The sequence below is a fragment of the Grus americana genome, chromosome 7 (assembly GCF_028858705.1).
Source record: "Grus americana isolate bGruAme1 chromosome 7, bGruAme1.mat, whole genome shotgun sequence".
Lineage (NCBI taxonomy): Eukaryota > Metazoa > Chordata > Aves > Gruiformes > Gruidae > Grus > Grus americana.
Genome location: NC_072858.1, coordinates 21259698 through 21279043, shown reverse-complemented (window position 1 = coordinate 21279043; position 19346 = coordinate 21259698). Strand labels below are relative to the sequence as shown.

General features: G+C 41.8%; 1 protein-coding gene across 3 annotated transcripts in view; it reads left to right on the top strand.

The window, feature by feature from the left end:
• Window positions 1–80: 80 nt before the first annotated feature.
• MSMB (microseminoprotein beta) overlaps window positions 81–19346 on the top strand; it is a 30051-nt gene continuing 10785 nt past the window's right edge. The window contains exons 1-6 of one of the 3 annotated variants that reach the window (XM_054831540.1): window positions 81–2209; window positions 3618–4705; window positions 9352–9391; window positions 10660–10768; window positions 12484–12589; window positions 13298–13771. In XM_054831540.1, the coding sequence (XP_054687515.1) occupies window positions 4659–4705; window positions 9352–9391; window positions 10660–10768; window positions 12484–12589; window positions 13298–13427 (432 nt within the window). In that variant the 5' untranslated portion in view covers window positions 81–2209; window positions 3618–4658 and the 3' untranslated portion in view covers window positions 13428–13771. Of the gene's footprint in view, window positions 2460–3617; window positions 4706–9351; window positions 9392–10659; window positions 10769–12483; window positions 12590–13297; window positions 13772–19346 lie in introns of those variants that run through there. The other 2 variants (XM_054831539.1, XM_054831541.1) reach the window with 2 other exon arrangements.

Sequence of the window (19346 nt, the reverse complement as noted above, 5' to 3'; positions counted from 1 at the left end):
GAATAACACTGGGCAATGTCACCTTCTTTGAGAGAGGAACGCATTTGCCTCGCTACTTCAACATGCCATGCACCAGTGCCCTGGCACAAGCCACTCTCACACTTTGCAGGTTCTGTTCTAGCCAGAGGTTGGAGCAGACCTTTTAGCTCACCAGGTGTCAAAATCCATTATCATTTGGGAGGGATGCACTGTTTGAGACATGCTGTACAATGGCTCCAACTCAGGGCATACCTGAACTGCGGCAGGACTTTTGGCAAGACCCGTGCTGCTAACACCTGTGACATCTGAAAAACGGTGAGGATGAAAGATCATCATCCATTTCTCCTTCCCCCCCCTCCTTTTTTTTCCTTTTCTTCTTTTCAACAATGTCATCACCCAATAGTGGTGGCTGTTCCTTTCCATTGCCCACTCTGACCTGCTGCCAGGTGTTCTCCTCCAAGCCCTACTCCTGAAAGTCTGCACACACTGTACCGCATTAGTGGTTCTTACCCACATGGAAAAAGAGATCTAGCTCAGTCCCTGGAGACATACTTCCTTGTGGCAGCAGAGCTTGAGATACTAATAAAAGGCAGATACCTGCTGCCTCTTTCAGTACAAAAATTCCCCACACTCCCTGGGGAGAGAAGTCCAGCCAGTGATGGACTTCAAAACCAAATCTCCCACTTGGCAATTGGTAATATTCTAAATCTGCCCACATACAGGAAACAAGGCAACAATACCCTGTAAAATGCTGCTTGTACGTGGCCTCTTTGCTCCAGAATTAACAGCCCACAACAGCTTGCAGTTAACTGTTGCATGGTTTGAAAAGAAACGCACCTTTCCAGGACATGTGGACTGTTTAATGATGCTCCATAGTCACAAGTCTGTTGTCTCGAAAAAGTACAAGGTTATACACAGCTGATCTGTCTTAGGGGCAGGGATCCTCACTTGTCCCAAAGTCAATTGTCAGCCTGTGTTTATTCAGCAGGGGTACTTGCTGACCCGTCGCAGGCTCTGTGAGCCATCAGTAAAATCAGAAGGATTTAACATGATATGTTTTCTCTGGCTTTGTTTTTGGTGATTTGCCTATAAACATTGCTTTAAACTTTCTTATGGCTTCACTTAAGACACCACCTTTCAGGAAAAAATCCAAGTATTTTGCAAGCACTGGTATTACATTCTCAGCCTTTTAAAGTTCTCTGCACCACAGGCTGGATATCAGTCAATAACCCCATGTTTCTGTACAATTGCTTCCTGCAAGGCTGAAAAAATGTGAGTGGCCAGAATTAGAGTCGGTTCAGCTTTTTCCAGTACAAGCATTTGCATATGCTTTTTAAAAATATGACTTTCATCTACTGATTTAATCATGTCATTCCTCAAAATTCCACTAAACATCAGCATGTGGAAATGAATGTTCTCACGTTGCTTAAGATCTTAAGGTAAGTTTTCTCCAAAGAGTTTTCATATCCTGGAGGAGAGGAACAGTTTTGAAATTTGTCCTGAATGACTTTTCCCCTTTTCTGCCAGCTCATGTGAAAATTACACAGAACACAGGCTCAACTGGTATCTGAAGGAGTGTTCTCACTTACAGGACAAATAGCTGCAGCTTCTTAAGGAAAGTAATATTTTGAGCATGGAAATTCAAAGACTTCCTACCTAAATAACTCACAGAACTCTTTCCTGAGAAAAATCAGTTTTTGTTTTGTTTTTTAAATCCCAGTTTTAAAAATAAACATTTATATTGCTAACAAAAGTGACTTGGAGGCTCCTCATGGATTATTTTTTAAATCAAACCACTGAGAACTGCACACATCAGGATTAACATCCAGTTTGTTGTAGCCTGGAACTGTGCCATGTGATACTGCAGTGATTTCAGTATTCCAAGTTTTGGCCTACCATAGTCTTACAAATAAAGGCTACATTTTTCTTCTGAAACTTCTGAAAATTAGTTTATTATCTTATAAGGTCACATTCATGTTCTTAATATTGGTAGTTCCTCAGTAAGATTTCACATTTTAAGTGATTTACAGATACTTAGTATACTTTTAAATTAAATAGACTTTCATTCTACTTATTACCTTATTTGGGCCTTTATTTATTTATAATTAGGAGCCTTACTACCTCCTAGAGTCCCAAGTGTTTCTGTACTATCCAATTTTCTTACAGATGAAGATGACTTTCTCCGTGCAAGAAGATTTCTGATTTGCTGACAGCACCAGTTAAACCATGAGTGAGTGAAACAAGAAATCTAGCACAGGCTTTGAATCTCATGCTTAATATATTCATTAAGGTTATGAGACCGGGAAGACACAGCACATTTTATCAATGTGATTAACACATCCTTCCAGAAGTTATCTGTGGCTGGGGAAGCCCTTCTTCCACTGGAAGGGCACCTCCTCCACTACATGTGCTTGAAGCAGAATCTGAACAGCCCAGCATAAACAAGAGCAGACACCAGAGAAGCCAGAAAATGAATTCTGGTGAGTTTACCGTGCCCAGTAAATGTGGAGAGAACTAACCCAGAGGCTCCAGAATAGTCTGGCTTCACTGAGATCCAGAAATTCCCTCCAGATGTTTAAAAAAATAATTAAAAAAATAAGATCTTTTAGATTCAACATGCAATTGTATTGGGTTTTCTATTGCCAGAGTTGCTGGCACTACTAAAACTATTTTTCCCCTAAATGAAACAATTTTAGCAACAAAGCTCAGGAATCTTGACTCCCTCTTGCTATAAAGTGGAAAGCCCCTCTAGTGAGAGAGGAAATGCTTAACAGCATTGTCGCAGCTAGTTTTCACTTTCTTTTTTTTTTTTTTTGCATTCATGAGAGGATCCAGCTGCAGGAAAGCAGGACGATATATCACGCACCCTGTTTTGAATACTTGTCATTATTTGTGTGCCATAAAGACAGGGGTCATATGTGTAGGACAGAAACATGGAAAGACACCAGTTTTCCATCCTTCACAGTGATGAAACTGCTTGTTAGTTACTAGTTGAATTTCAATAACTTCCTCAGAAATCCCAACAGAACCTCTCCAAACCTGAAATATATTTGTGTTTGATTTGCTTGGTAAGACACCGATGAGTAAGTTTTTGCCATTTTTATATTCAACCTTGCAGGAAACACCAGACAGGCCATGCAAGAGCTCCTTAGAAACAAAACATTGTTATCATAAGTCCAAATTTCAGATTCTTAAGATTTCATAGCACTTGGAGTCAATCTGTTGAGATATATGTGATCAGAGAGCCATAGCAGAACCATACGTGCATTTCAGCTTCAACCTATTTCACATTTCAAAGAATAACAAAAATAAAATGCTAGCTGTCATTTTGTGAAAAACAATTACATAAAAGCTGTTAAATGTTCTACCCTTTCAGGTGCTGTGATTCCTGTTTGCTTTCTCAAAGAGGGGGAAAGCAATTCTTATAGCACGAGTATGCTCTCAGTAAATGTTAAAATACTTTCAAGAAGTAGTCACAGACATTGTGGGGTGTTTACAGCAGTGTTTCCTGGGCTTTCTTCTTGATACTGCTATGCAGTGCACACTGTTATTATGAAATAAACAGCCTGAGCTCAATTCTGGTGAAACCTGCCTGAGATAAGAGCCACAGCAACCCTCTCTATGTTGTTCTGTTCTAGTTGCTGCCCATCAGGAACAGACAGGAATGGTGCAGAACAAGAAATGGGAGGAAGCAAGATTTTATACATTACAACAGAGAAGAAAAAAAGAGAAAGGACCCAAACGGCCAAGATATCCTATGGATTTGACTGAAGCATTCCATGGCTGCCCTCCCTACCCCAATCTCTTCTGAGTTCATGCAGCAATAATATCCAACTAACAAGTTTAGAAAATGAAAACAAGCCCATGCTTTCTAAATAGAGCTGAAATTCAGTGTAGATGGATTATACACAGAATTAACTGAACTTTGAAAAAAAAAAAAGAAACAACAAACCAAAACCACCCAGAGGTCACTGAACTAAGTAACAGACAGAATAAAACTGAAGTTAAGCCTCCTTTTATTTTGTGCATGCATGTGCAGGTTGTGTTAAAGTTGGAAGACTGCAGAAATTTGGTACCACCTGGAGGACCAAAGGCATACTTCCAATGCCGGTGAGGCTAGACTGGGGTTCGCTGTTGCACCACTCAAGTTCCACAAAGCCAGAAGCACTGGTGGCAAGAACTACCACAATGCTCCCATCTGCCACCCCTCCTACAGCTAATTCTTCAAGTCACACCTCCATCAAAAATTCTACTTGTTCACAGACTAATGATTGTCATTTGCTTAATCAGCTCCAGGGCTGGGATAACAAGCTGTGTTTGGAATCACTGTGTTTTCTCATTTCTGGAATAAATTTTTCTGTCATTTTCTGGTTCACTGAAGATTTCTAAGATCTCACATTCACAAGCCCTGGTCCTCATGGGGGGACTTCAGCCACCCTGATATCTGTTGGAGGGACAACATAGCAGGGCATGAGCAATCCAGGAGGATGTGTTGATAACTCCTTCTCCAAGTGACAGAGGAGCCAAAAAGGAGGGGTGGCAAGCTGGACCTTGTTCTCACCAACAACGTGCGGACAGTGGGGAAACGTGAAGCTCAAGGGTAGCTGCAGTGACCATGAAATGGTGGAGTTCAAGATCCTTAGGACAGCAAGGAAGGTGCACAGAAATCTTACTACCAGATGATCTTTAAGGTCCCTTCCAACCCAGACCATTCTATAATTCTATGGTAAGATATTTTTGTTGCCACGTGGCTTGAGTTGAAAGTTAGAAGTGTGGGAAATACTGCATTTCCCATAAATTGGCGATCTCTTTTTTTCACTAGCTCTGGCACTCCTATCCATTCTATTTTACCGCCTCTGGACTTTTATCCTTGCTGCTATAGAATCTGTGGCTATCTTCCTTGCACTGCAGAAATGGAGGTCTCCTTGCAAACACAGCCCGGCCTTTGCAGTTGGTTCTTTAGATCTCCTTGTCTGTCTCTATATTCCTTGCTTAACACTGATCCTTCATTTGGGGATCATAACCTGAAAGGATTTTCCAGACTAGCTGAGGAATTACCATGCATTTTAAAAAAATGCATTTGTGCCTTAGGAAGAGCAGTCTTTGCTTATCCACAGAACTAATCAGGGGAAAAAAAAAAAAAAGAAGTGTTTCTCATCCTACTGAAATTGCATTGAATTAAAACTGAAATTTGGCCCCAGGATGGGGACTCTGCTACTTATGGAGGGAGATAGGGGTGTTCAGATCAGGGGAGAAATGACATTGTTGTCTCCAGCTTGGGTCACCCAGTTTGAATGGAGACCTCAGTTCAAATTTCTGCTATGCCACATGTTACTTGGGACAAGCCACTCACACCATCTGTTCCCCTGGCCTGTAAAATTAATACAATTCTTTGCTAATCCCTATACCAGGAGAGGTATGAGGGCTTTAAGGTTTGTGGGTATACGAGCCTCAGAGTTAACAAAAACGTTCCCACCAAGATAAAACTTCCTTCTACCACATTTACAATACATTTCTGTGTCAACAGCACACCCTATATTTTAGCTGTTTGCTTGAGCTTTTCCTTAAAACAGTTGTCCTTTCTCACCTGCAAATGTGGCAGACTTTGTTTAAGAATTTTAAAACCAATGTACATTATACATAGCATTGTCAGTTTAAGGTCAAGACAAATTTCTTTGTAAGATTGTGTTTACTTATGATCTGTGAGCTGATATACCTCATGCTTCCTCTTGCTGTCCCCCTCTCAATGGCAGTACCAGCCAACCTATTGTTTTTAATGACTGGATACGTGGACTTATCTTCCATAAGGAGTCCTGCACTTGCTCTCTCCTGCAGAAAGCGGATCCCTCTCAAGAATGTGAGAGTAGAACTGAAATGCTGGGTTAAGAAACAAGGTTCCTGGACTACTTTCATTTGGGTGCATCTCTTCCAGCTTTAAGTTGTTTATAGAGTAATGCTTTTCATAGGTATTAGCTAGTTTGTTGGGGTTTTTAATAACATTACTACTCCAAAATCCTGCTATATTTCTCTCTAGTGATTGCCTAGCACTGAAAGTACAGAAAAAACAAGGCTGATTATCTAGCATTACTCTCATTATCTCTGTGGTCATCAGAGACATGTAACCACAAATCCTAGCTGAAGAATGACTAAGTAAAACAGCGACATAAATCTTCAAGAAAGTCCCCAAGACTCCCCATCCTACTTTAGGAAGAAACAGGATACTCTGTTCATCAGCATAAGTGGAAAGAGGGCACAAAACTGGGCAGACCACAGATATTCTTAGAATATTTTTAGTAAGAAACCGCTTGGGGAGACAACACAAAATTTCAACAGAGCAATGTCTGTTGGAGATATCTGGTCCCCACACAAGCAAGGCACCTGTCATCCTGTACACCAACAACGTGAAAAAGAAATGCCACATAATATGGGCCACAAATGACCTCAGTAATCAGTGTGTGAATGGACTATCTACATAGAGTTTGCTGTTCTGAGTGTTTTCAGCACCACAGCATGTTGTTAGGGTCCCCTGAGTGCACAGATCATGCAGGGAGCTTCTTCACTGTACCTAGACAGTGGCCAGGCTTAGACAGGTTACTCCCTGCTGCATTCCAAAGAAAGCTGCTTGCAAGAACTTCTCTCCATACCTGGCATAGCTTACACCTAGAAAACAGGGAGGGTCCTGCAAAGGCAACAATTGGGCAGTCACTGCTTGTTTAAACAGTTGAGAGAGAGAGCACTCATTGGTTGTATTTCTGGGTTGTTTTTTTTTTTTTTGGAATTGAGCAACAAACGCATTCTCTGTCACTCAGCACCAAACCAGCAAGTTGACTGGGTTTTGACTATAACAAATTCCCAAGTCTCACTGCAGTACACCAGCATCACAAATGTCTATGTATCTGGTGACTTTTGTTCACATACAAAAACTGCTGCAGAGTGCCCATCAAGAAAAATATTGCATGCAAACTCCACAACATGCGAGAAGAAAAAAATTAAATGGCTCTGCAATATTACCAGAATTAAGGCAATGTAATTTGATGGTCCTTTTCTTCCAAACTATCATGGAATACTTTCTCCAGATTATCTCTGAGGACATGGAAAAGCCAATATCTTGAACTCTGTGGTACTTCCCACAGTATTTTCAGCCCAGGTGAACTAGTTACTGCTCAGCACATAAAGATTACAAAGAGCAGACATGCAAAACTAGGGTCCATCCTTAGCCATCCCACAGATGTACATCAATTAAGTCAGGAAGCATAGGAACAGGATGTGGGAGGGAGAGAGTGAATTCTCTGAATCTTCACTGCAACCAACACAAAAGGCAGCTTTGGTCTAGTATCAGGGTGTATTACTTTGTTATCCTCCTGAGCCTTTTTTCCTCATTTAATAGAAAAATCCACATGCTCTGAAATACCTCCCCTGAAACAGTGACAGTATCCCAAACCACAACGATGCTGTTAAATGGACTTCATACATATTTGTGAGAGATCCAAAGGGGACATTTGGACTCTGCTGGTGCCAGTAAAGAAATTCCCAGTGCCTGTGCTCATGGGCTGACACGTTCTGTTGGTTTACCTGTGATTAGGAGCCAAGAGCATGAGCTGTGTGGCTGTTGTGTTAGTTATCTCCTGTTTCAGGGCAGTGCATACGTCAGCATGGACAATCTAACTTATTAATGATAGGCTGATTGTGGGCAGCTTTAGTCAAATCTATGAATACTGGCCAGCACTTCAGCTTTTTTCTGCCATCCTGAAGAAAAATCTGGTAACAGAAGAAAAACTGATTTACCCAACTGAGTTGAAAGCCAGCTAAGGCTGCCCCTGTGAGCGGTGCTCTGACTGTGACATCCATTGCAACAACACTGGCTTTCTCACATGGACTTGCTGAGCTAGCTCTCAACCCTGGAGTCTGGGTAGAAGACATGGAGTAGCCACCACAACTTGGAGTTCAGCTTTGACTCTCAAACCCACATGATAAGGCAATGCAATTAGGCAGTCAGAGTAGTGTCATGGTTTAACCCAGCCAGCAGCTAAAACAACCACACAGCTGTTTGCTCACATCTGTCCCCAGTGGGATAGGGAAGAGGATTGAAAAGGAAAAAAAAAAGTAAAATTCATAGGTTGAGATAAAGACAGTATAATAGGACAGAAAAGGAAGATAATAATAACAACAACAACAGAAAATACAAAACAAGTGATTAACAACACAATTTCTTACTACTCAAAGCCAATGCTCAGCTAGTTTCCAAGGCGCACTGCCTCCTGGCCAACCCCCAGTTATATACTCAGCATGACCTCGTATGGCATGGAATATCCTGGCTGTGTCCCCTCCCACCTTCTTGGGCACCCCCCCACCTTCTCATTGGCAGGGCAGTATGAGAAGCTGAAAAGTCCTTGACTGCTTGGCAACAACTAAGAACATCAATGTGTTATCAACATTATTCTCATCCTAAATCCAAAACACAGCACTATACCAGCTGGTAGGAAGAAAATTAACTCTATCCCTGCCGAAATCAGGACAAGTAGTTAGTTCACATATTGCAAACCGCGTAGCTGTGGTAAGGAAGAAGTCTTCCCCTACCAGGGCTACACAGTTTGCAATATTTGAACCAGTTAGATCAAAGCTAAGCAAAAGGGGATTGTATTTAACTCCTTTGCTATCACATTACTGTCCTAAGCATTTGGAAAGTGTGTCTGCCCCGACACACACAGCCTCTGCAGAAAAGAGACCATTTGTCCCCAGCTACAAGGATGAAAGAAGAAAATAAAAGATGTCTATTTTTCTCCCACTCACAGAGGGCCTGAGCGTATGGGTCTTCTACAGGATGAAAAACTGAGCAAGGAAGAAAATGGTTATCTAGGACCCTTTCCTAGGGGCCTACAGATGCCAGCCACTCTCCACAGAAACTCTGCTTTACATGTAACGCTTCCAACCACCACTCCTTTTCCACAAGAGCCTTCTTTCATCTTCAACTGATGAACAAGAAAGCTGAAAAATTGTCCAAAGTTCCCCTCTTTTAAAACCTAGATGGTTCAAACTAAGCACCCAAATTTTGTTGAGTGACAATCACAACATCCCTAATGGGTTTCTCAGGGCAAGTGCTAAATATTCCTTCCAGGCTTGAAATTCCTTTTGAAGTACCTCCCATAACTGCCTTCCAGATCTGGTGTGGCACAAAAGCCACACCTATTTCTTCAGTGCCTTTCAGAACCAAACATTTCTGTATATAATTTGCTTATTTTAATAATGTCCACCCCATGAGGTCATTTTGCAGAAATCTCATTGGACTTATTCATGCATGTTCAGTTTGCTCAGGGACTGGTATCATAAATTCCCTCTCTATATAAGTTCTCTAAGAAGATGAGCTTCTTACAGGTTGTCTCCTTACTGGAAGCCTCATAATTCTGCAAGAATGGTGAGTCCTTACATCTTATACTGTAAAAGACAAAATGGTATTTTGCTATAGATTTTAAAGGAGGTTCTGTTGGATTTATCTCAGTACTGAAAGCAGAAATTCTGTGTTTTGAGTTAAGTCAGACAGGCACTGGCAGGTAAGAATCTTGGGTAAAAGATACCCAGCGTGCATACGATAGGAGATGTCTAATAGGACTCCAGCTAAGGCTTTTTATTATAACCCATTTTCACTTACCTGTAATGTTTGGAGGCAATCACTTTTCCGGCAGAAATCAGCCCTGTTGTGTCTCAACCTAGAACTGGCCTTAATTTTTGTGAAAAGTCTGGATAACATCTGAACATTTAGTTAGACTCAAAAATGTTATCTTGATTTTTACTCATTTGCAGCTCTGTCACAGTTCTGTGGGTTTTAACCTCTTTGCAAAATTAAATGGCAGTTTTCCTTCCTCTCCTCTCTCAGATACGACTTCTTTTTATAAGTCACCAGTTCTACTCTGTCCAAAAAACCCACAATACAATAGAAGTGTGTGTATATGTAATTTGTTTATTCCTGGTCTTCCTTTTATCTCTTACCAAGATTTTAAATTCATCACAGCTAATTCCACCCTAGAGTTCTTGCACTTATTTCCTTCATATCCCCAGTGAAAGCCCTTCAAACAATTCAAACCAATATTGAAGGATAAAGGTCTTGCTGAGGAATTTAGGCTGAATTTTCAGAAAAAAAATGCTGAGAAAGGTCATAAAATACAGAGTTATCTAGGTTGGAAGGGACACCTGCAGGTCATGTGGTCCACCCTCCTGCTCAAAGCAGGGCCAAATTTTGAGGGTTCAACTTCAGCTAAAGTTCTTCAGCTTGTTCCTAATCTTTCAATATTAGGGTGAAACAATCAGTGGGTTCTTTAGACTCCAGTGAAGAAGTGTTTACAACTATCAGTGAGATTAGTGGCAGAGACAGTTGGTGGCCAATCCTATGGAGAAAATAATGACAAGAAAAATGAATGGGGAGGGGAAAGGAGTAGAAAACACTCATTTCACAAGCTGAGTCTATTGGTCCTTATTAGGCAACGTTTGATTTTACAGGTTGGAAAACAGACTTTTTTTTCCCCTCCCAAATGAGGCTCTGACTCTGCTCCTTCTAAATGGCTACAGAAAACAATGGATTTTGATTTGAAAATACAATGTATTTTCCTATTTTTAAAGGTAGTCTTTATCATCAAGACATCTTAATAATTACTTAAGTTTTCATATGAATTTTGCTTTCTTATTCAGAAAACCAAGTTGGCCTGCCTTCTTGTTCTTGCCATTAGTGTGACCCTGTCCAATGCTGCTTGCTTCTTTGAGCTATTGAAGCCAGGGATATCTGATGGTGAGATCATAGGTAAGAATTCAACTGTCCTCAACTTGACAGACATCACCACAAGCTCCACCTGATTTGATTTATCCATTTGGTGCAATTTGTCACAATTTAGCAATGAGTGGAAACAGTGGAGAGAAATCACTAGGAAATGGGGGTGGGAGGGTGGAATGTGGTATGGAGAGCAGAGAATTTATAATATGTTATAAAAAAAAGAAGAGTTCATCCGAGGAGCATCACACAGGCCAAATTACAAATTAATTTTGCCCAGGGAAATAGCATGGGCTTATTTTGTAAGTCTGCATGAGGTAATAATTCATTTTTTCACTATGGCAGCATATTTAGAAATACAGAGAGGGGAGGAGAAGGACCTTTCTCTGTGTGTGGCCAGTACAAAGCAGGAAACAGATTAGCAAATGTTCAACACACTGGTCAGTTTACTCAATAGTTGGAAGGGACCTTTAAAGATCACCTAGTTCAGTCCCCCCTTACAATGAGCAGGGATATCTTCAACTAGATCAGAGCCCCATCCAGCCTGACCTTGAATGTTTCCAGGGATGGGACATCTACCACCTCTCTGGGCAACCTGTTACAGCATTTCACCACCCTCATTGTAAAAAAAATTCTTCCTTATATCTAGTCTAAATCTACCCTCTTTTAGTTTAAAACCATTACCCCTTGTTCTATCACAGCAGGCCCTGTAAAAAGTTTGTCCCCATCTTTCCTATAAGCCCCCTTTAAGTACTGAAAGGCTGCAATAAGGTCTCCCTGGAGCCTGCTCTTCTCCAGGCTGAAAAACCCCAACTCTCTCAGGCTGTCTTCAAAGGAGAGGTGCTCCATCCCTCTGATCATTTTTGTGGCCCTCCTCTGGACCCACTCCAACAGCTCCATGTCTTTCCTGTACTGAGGACCCCAGAGCTGGACATAGTACTCCAGGTGGGGTCTCACCAGAGCAGAGTAGAAGGGGAGAATCACCTCCCTCAGGCTGCTGGCCATGCTTCTTTTGATGCGGCTCAGGGCTTTCTGGGCTGCAAGTGCATGTTGCTGAGTCATGTCCAGCTTTTCATCCATCGGTACCCCCAAGTCTTTCTCCGCAGGGCTGCCTTTGATCCCCCAGCCCGTATTGATACCAGGGGTTGCCCCAACCCATGTGCAGGACCATGCACTTGGCCTTGTTAAACCTCATGAGGTTCACATGGGCCCACTTGTTGAGCTCATCCAGATCCCTCTGGGTGGCATCCTGTCCCACAGGCATGTCAACTGTGCCACTCAGCTTGGTGTTGTCTGTAAGTTTGAGAGGAGAGGAACTTTGTATCCAATATGTGCTTTCTTCCTGCATCTGAGGATTGGGAAAAGTTTTCTGGGTAGATTTAGTCTTGCTCTAAATGACGAGTCAACAATAGTTGATGTCAATGAGGGGGGAATTCAAAGCTTTTTTAAAATTCTGACCAAGTCTGTGCCTAGTTGTCTTGCTCCTGGGTTTTCCGTTTCCTGTACTTATGGATGAGCTACTCCAGGAAACCAGATGCTGCCAAGAGCCGCAGGAAACAGAGGGACCCAGGATACCCTTCTCCATGCATTAGAATGGTAGCAGTCCTGCTCTGTTGGGGAGCCTCAGTGTTTGCCAGATAGGGATGTTAATGTAAAAAGCCAACAAAGTTCCCACTCATTTTGTACGAGCAACAGCATTGTTAGTGTAGTAGGTCTGACACTGAAGGCTGCTTGCATACTGTTTTTAGGCTGCCGTGACTCAAATGGAGAGGTGCATAAATTTGATTCCCACTGGAGAAATGCAGACTGCTATGATTGCACCTGTTCCAGGGATGGAATCAGCTGCTGCTCCAGGTGAGTTCAGAGCAGCTGTGGGGGTTTTCCTCCACTGCCACAATACAGCACAAAGCACTTCCCTTCACACAGGGGTCCCTGAGAAAAAACTGTGACCCTTCTCTCACTTCATATCACAACTTTACGCATTAACCCAACACCACCATCACTAAGCATGCAAGAAGTTCCTCTGAAAAATATAGCTCGTGTTTAAAAGATTATTCTTGATTAAAAAAAATTACTTAGTTCTTTTGGAGGCTAAAATTTCAGGCTAGATACTGATTCAAAAGAGAACACGTAGTTGCTTAAGAATTTTCTACTGGTCCTAATCCAGATCTTCCCAAAGCCACACATAGCCCTTCTTTACTTTGAGAAGCAGCTCAAGATACACTAGTCTGCCTATATTTTTACTACAGCGACACCCAAGCACTCATGCAATTCTTGTTCCATACTGTGGCTGAAAAGAAAAATCAATTATATTTGAGTTGTAAATAAATACGACAAACATCCCATGGGTTTAAATCAGATCAGTAAACAACCATCCCCTAATCCTGCTTAAGCACCAGGCTAAGTAACTTTTGAGCTGGGAGCTTTGTGTGAGCTCCCTTTTCTGCTCATGACACCTTCTCAGTATAGCCTCTTCATATCGAAAGTGTAGATACCATCTGAAATGGAAGCTGTTTACTTGTTGGCCTCATCATCTCTTTGTCTTTCTCTTCCCAATGACAGCTTTGCAACACCAGTTGGCTATGATAAAGAGAAGTGTATAAGCATTTTCAACAAGGAGGAATGCACTTATAAAGTAGTGGAGAAAGATGATCACTCAAAAGAATGTCCAATCCATGAGTGGGTGGGCTAACAGAGAAGGACTGTGCTTTTGGAGGATACTTGGTTTTTTTGTTTTAAGGGTTGTCTCTCTCATAAATTCAGAAACACTGAAAAATGCAGCTGTTGAGTGAAATCTACTCATAAAACCTAACACATAATAAAACTGAATATCTACTCACAAAAGACTCCTTGGTTTCTCTGCCTTCTGCTTCCCCATGAAGAACTTACTTGTTCCTTCCTTCAGAGCAGAAAATTAAAGCCAACATTCTTAAGCATCCTCAGTAGCTGCTAATTTTAATTCTTCTCCAGTCACACTTCAGTGCCAAGGAGTGTATTCTGTTAGCTGTGCACAGCTGTATCTTAAAGCTAAAATAAAATCTGATGAAGCATCAGAAATTCATGTGATTTATTTTCTTCTTTGAGGATGAAAACCTAAAGAATTAACATCCCAAAAAGCCATGGGAAAGAAATAAAAAGCACCTTAAAAATCTTTAACACTCTCTTTTCTGGTACAATGTCTTAGATGATGATCTTTTATCCTGTGCAGTTCCCCGGAGCCTGCCCAGCCTATGGACTGCAAGAGCCACCAGCTACCCAGTCTAACCCAGCACTGTACTTCCATTGCACTCACAGCACAGCAGACCCAGTCCTCAACCTGGGGTTTGGGTAAAAGAGAGGGTCTTTTATTCAGATTAACCCTTAAGAAATTCAAGTTATTAAATTGGCCAATGGGCAGGATTGCGGCTGGATAGAGAGACTGATCTGGGCTGGGCTCAAACACGGGAGAAACTCGGTAAATCCACAAACAAAAACTGAGAGGGATACATGTGCTGATATAAGCTCTCCCTTAGGGTGCTGCTTCATAATTTTTATGGGTACATATGTTCAGTTGCCTCTTTCCACAGGTGACTATGAGCATCCTATGTCTCCATGCTCTATTTCCCTGTAACAGAAAGAGCCTGTCAGAGCTTCCATGGTTCCTCATTTCAAATTATGGAATGAGCACACACCTTGTCAGATGGGCCTGGTCTTGCTGTCTGCAGGGGAAAGGCAAACCTCAGCTTTGGTCAGCCTTGACCACATATGCTCCAGTAAGCAGCACAGGACCCTAGGAATTACACCCCAATGATTTATTCCACCTCTGCTTCCCTTTCTTCTTCCCTAGGAAGACAACCCTGTTGGTTACACTTTTTTTTTTTTTTTTTAAATTACCTGCCACATGCTCTCTTGGAAGAGGGCCCACAATAATGTACTTTATATGACAATTTACAAGCCAAAGCTACTAATGTCACTGTGCAAATAGACTAAAGGTGTCACAAAGCCCATAAGGCACTTACATCCAGAGCAGTAAAAATTACATCTACTGGGAAAAAGGTAAGAGGGTTCTGCATGATTTGAGCTGCATCTGTCCTACTTTCTCCTTTCTAGGCTACCAAAAAACGTGCAAAACTGTTTGAAGTCTTGTGCTCCACATCAGATAAGACACAGGTGTCAACAGGTTGCCCTGGAGCACACACAAGATTGGGTTGTAACTGAGTCAATGTTCTTGAAGCCCAAGAAGATGCTGTATGTAGAAGTTCAGAGCTTAACACCCAAAATACCTTAGTTTGACAACAAAGGATACCTTTTCCTTTATTGTCTTTAGACAGTGGGATTTTGATCATGTACTTACCAGAGCTAGCTTGACAATTTGTCTGTTACAACACCTGATTAGTTTGTAGTTTACTTCCAAACTGACCTGAAACTGACTGCTGAATTAGTGTTGTGGTTTTTTTAACATCTACCCGTATCTGGAAGCTACTGGGACCTGCATGTGGTGTATTTACACAGACAGTCAACTATAGTGCATTGTGGAACAAGCTTTGTAACCAACTATTTAGGCAAATGATTAGTATCCATCTTGATCAGATGCCCCTTAGTGATAATGAACTGTTTCATAGAACCAGTCAAAAATAAGATCCAGAGTTCATGATTACATTCAGGAACACTACAAGCTAGGGAATACAAAGACTAAGAATATAACAGTAACCAAAATGCAATGTGCTCTGATAACATTTCTGAAGGCAGTGGTATAAACTTTCTCAGTATTTACAGAGATATTCTGAGTTCAGTATGTGGACATCTGCTTCTGAACCCTTGAATTACTCCTTTTCCGCAGTACCGTAGCCTAAACCGAAAGTATTGATGAGTCTGAAATTGTGACCTGTGTTTGACTGAAACTGAGCTTTGTGTTTATGATCTCTTATATAAAAGAGGTCGTTTTGTGCAATCTTCCAAAAGAAGTTAATTCCTTTTCTGCATCACTTAAGTCTGCTAATTTCTTCTTCTCCAGTTGTTCTGAGGGCACCAGTCTTGTCTATTCTGATGCAGATCTTAATCTGATATCTAAACCAGAATTAAATCCACCAAAAGCCATTTACTCCGAGCTCCTTACCGTGTGCTTAAGTTTGCCTTTTTGAGTATTTTCAGACAGAATAGAAGCGGATGAAGCACCCCATTATGCAATGCCTGAAAATTGTCCAAAGGCTGGGAGCATTAAAACTGAGTCACTTCAGATGGACTCTACCCAAGCATGAAGGCCGTGAGAGGAAGTTTAAAAAGCAAGCCATTATTCCATACTGTATCTTACAGGTCCCGTTCGTGTACAGGCAGGACTTATGTTCTCAGGCATGAATCTTGCTGTGTACAGCAGGTAGAACATTCAGATTCACAGTGTATCCCAATATCCAACAAAGAGCAAAAAGGTTTGCCTGCCAAGAGGAGATGGGCATTTGTGAGGCCATCCTGATTTGCTATAGCGGAATGGAGTGCGGGCAGATCATTTTGGAGCTTTTTTTAACAGTCTTCAGCCTTTTTTACACAGCATAAAGGAGAGATTTTTCTCTGTGTTTTGCCATCCTGGCAGCAAATGCAATTTGAGCCCCACCCACAAAAAGGAGCCCGTCTTCTTACTAGGTTTGTTCCTGCAGTAATAAGCTCCCTTTACCTCAGACTCCAGCTCCCTAATTGGTTTAATCCAGTGCAAGTGTAAGCTGTTAGTTTCCTACTTGCCTCTAGCTACCACCTGCCTTATTCTAGCACCAAAATTTTGTTCTCCAATGTTCTGGTCTAACTCATTTTTCTGGATGACCAGCCCCAGCCCCTTCAGCACCTGCCAAAGATGCTGAAGTTGGGTTAGAACCATTTTGGAGCCGCATCCACATACAATCACAGTTCTTCTACCACAAAGCACATATGTTTCTTGGGAAAACTGGCTGACAGTGTGACTGCAAGCAGAAATAATAGCTTGCCTCTTCTGTTTCTGCTTCCTGCTCTCACCTGCTTGGAAAACTCACGACTTACCATTCACAAAACAATCTACCCACGTTCAGTGATGTTGCTTGGGAGATACTGTCCCCATTAGTAGCTAGGCCATGAACCTGTTTACCTCCCTTTACATGCCTGTGATAAGAGAAAGCATATTTTTAAGGCACCATGCCTAGCACAGACTCCAACACTTCAAGGTTGAGGCTAGAGTACTTGGAAATACTTTCTGAGAAACTACTGCACCATGGTGCATGGGAATTGTAGGGTTGCTATTTCTAGTTTCCACCAAAGGAGGTGACACAGGAAGGGTGGCAACGTGGATGGAGAGATATTTTTTTTTTACCAGGGCCAGTAGTGGTAGGACAAAGGGTAAAGCTTTTAAATTAAAGGAGGGTACCATTGAGATTAGATACAAGGAAGAAATTCTTTGCTATGAGGGTGGTGAGACACTGGAACAGGTTTGCCAGAGAAGTTGTGGATGCCCCATCCCTGGAAGTGTTCAAGGTCAGGTAGGACAGGGCTTTGAGCAACCTGATCTAGGAGAAGATGTACCTGCCCATGGCAGGGGGAGTAAAACTAGATGATCTTTAATGGTCCCTTCCAACTTAAACCATTCTATGGATGTCTTTCTGTCTGCAAAAGACTTCCAGGTTCAGTTGTAAGGCACGTCTATAGAGAACACAAAGTCCTATGTAAGCTGTGACCAAAGATTTACTTTCCTTTTTAATGTTGAGTAGACCTGTGCTCCCAAATTCCAGAAAATCCAGCATTACCGGCACTTCTACATGATCCAGATCTATTTAACCACATTTTAAATACACCCAAGCGCTCTTCTCCACTATCTGCCAAGACTTGTTATGATATGTAGATCTACCCTGTCTGCTATGCAGAAGTAGGAAAGATCCATTTCATATCTAATCCAAAAATCCTCCAGGGAGCAGTCTGCTCTTCTCTGCTCCAAGTTTCAACATGGAAATAGATGATGTTACCTATTGCATCTAGTTTTGAAACACCAGAAGCACAGCAGGGACTTGGCTCCCTTCTGTAGCAAGGGGTCTAGCTGCGGGAGCGTGACAAAACCTTCAAAATCAAGAAAGCATAGGCAGAGTGTACAAACTCTGCTTTGCTCTTCCCACTTTTGCCAAGTGATGCTTTGTCATGGCATTTGACTACTTACACACACACACAGCTACAGTCCCATCCATCCTCCCACCCTCAAAACCATAGATCATAACACCGCTAGCTCCACATAGTGGAAAGGAAACATTCACGTAAGAGTTTCCTCATTTATCCTGACATGTTAAAGGTTTAAGAGACTCTGCTGAACCTTGGAAGGCAACACAGCCCAGGTTGTGTGCTCACTTCCCCCCAGCTTCCCTGTCTCCACCTAGCAGCACACAGGTCTCCTGCTAGCAAGAGGCAGTTTTGGATAGCTAGGCCTGGTCCCTCTACTCAAGGCAATTCAAGGCAAGCCTTTTAAGTACTGGAAAGGTGTTCTTGCCCTAAAAATGAAATCTAGTGCTTAGCCTACCAATTACTAAGCATTTTAAACCAAACACCAGAACACACGTCATAAATCTGACGGAAGTTTTCCTATCAAACAGTGTTTATCACCTAAAACTCAATGGTGTTTTGTTTCCATTAAGATTTTTGCCCCAATCTTAAAAATAAAATCCAACTTAATCATAAACAAGGAAAGTGCATATCTCATTTACATTACGCATACCAAAGAAGTTAGAGATTTGCAGTTCACATTCTGCTTCGTGCCAATTTTAAAAACTTAGATAAATTCAGTTCATGATGACTTTGCTTGTTCACTTTGCTCTTAATTAACTTGTCTGTTGGTATGCAGGAAAGTTTGGCTTGGCACCTTTTGAAACCCTGAATGTTTCTGTTCAAATCTATTGTTCCATGCATGTTTCCTTGGGCCAAGCTATGGTTTATTTTAGGGCAAACTGATTGGCTTTATAATAGGTATTTCTGTGAAACTCCAGAATGCACAAGTCGTATGAACAATCTAAAATACTCAGCAAGACCAGGTTTCTTTATGACTTCTCTCCACTCCCAGAAATTCTGTATTCACATTTCATTTCTTTCAGCATGTAAGACTCAATCACTGACCCATGCATTTTACACTTCTCCAGGGCTTCAGTGCTTTCACATAATCAATACTTCAAGTAGATCACCATTATAGAGCACTGATAAACTGCAGTCCTTTGCCACTGCGAGATGATAACCTCGTTCAAAATATCCCAGTATTTTCTCCACTGTAATTCCAGAGGTTTCTCCAATTATTGCCCTGGCCTGCCAAAGATGGGGCAAATCTACAGAGACAGCTGTACGACACAGAAATCACAAAGGACCAGTAGCTGGTCTGGATTGAAATACCATCTTGGGACCACGTAGCTTCCCTAACATACTATGCTGAGCCAAGTTACAGTCCCATTAGAGTACAACAGCTCCCTGAGGCACTTTGCCTCCCCTTTTCAAGTTCCTATTTTGGGACTTGCTTGATCTCTCCTAACAGTGCTATCCCTTAGCCTCCCCAGATCCCGCACATGGAGGAAGCTTCCTGGGGGCTGCAAGATCTTATTTTATTGGGGCACTCTCCTGCTCTTGCCCTGCTTCTGGACAAAGGGATGCT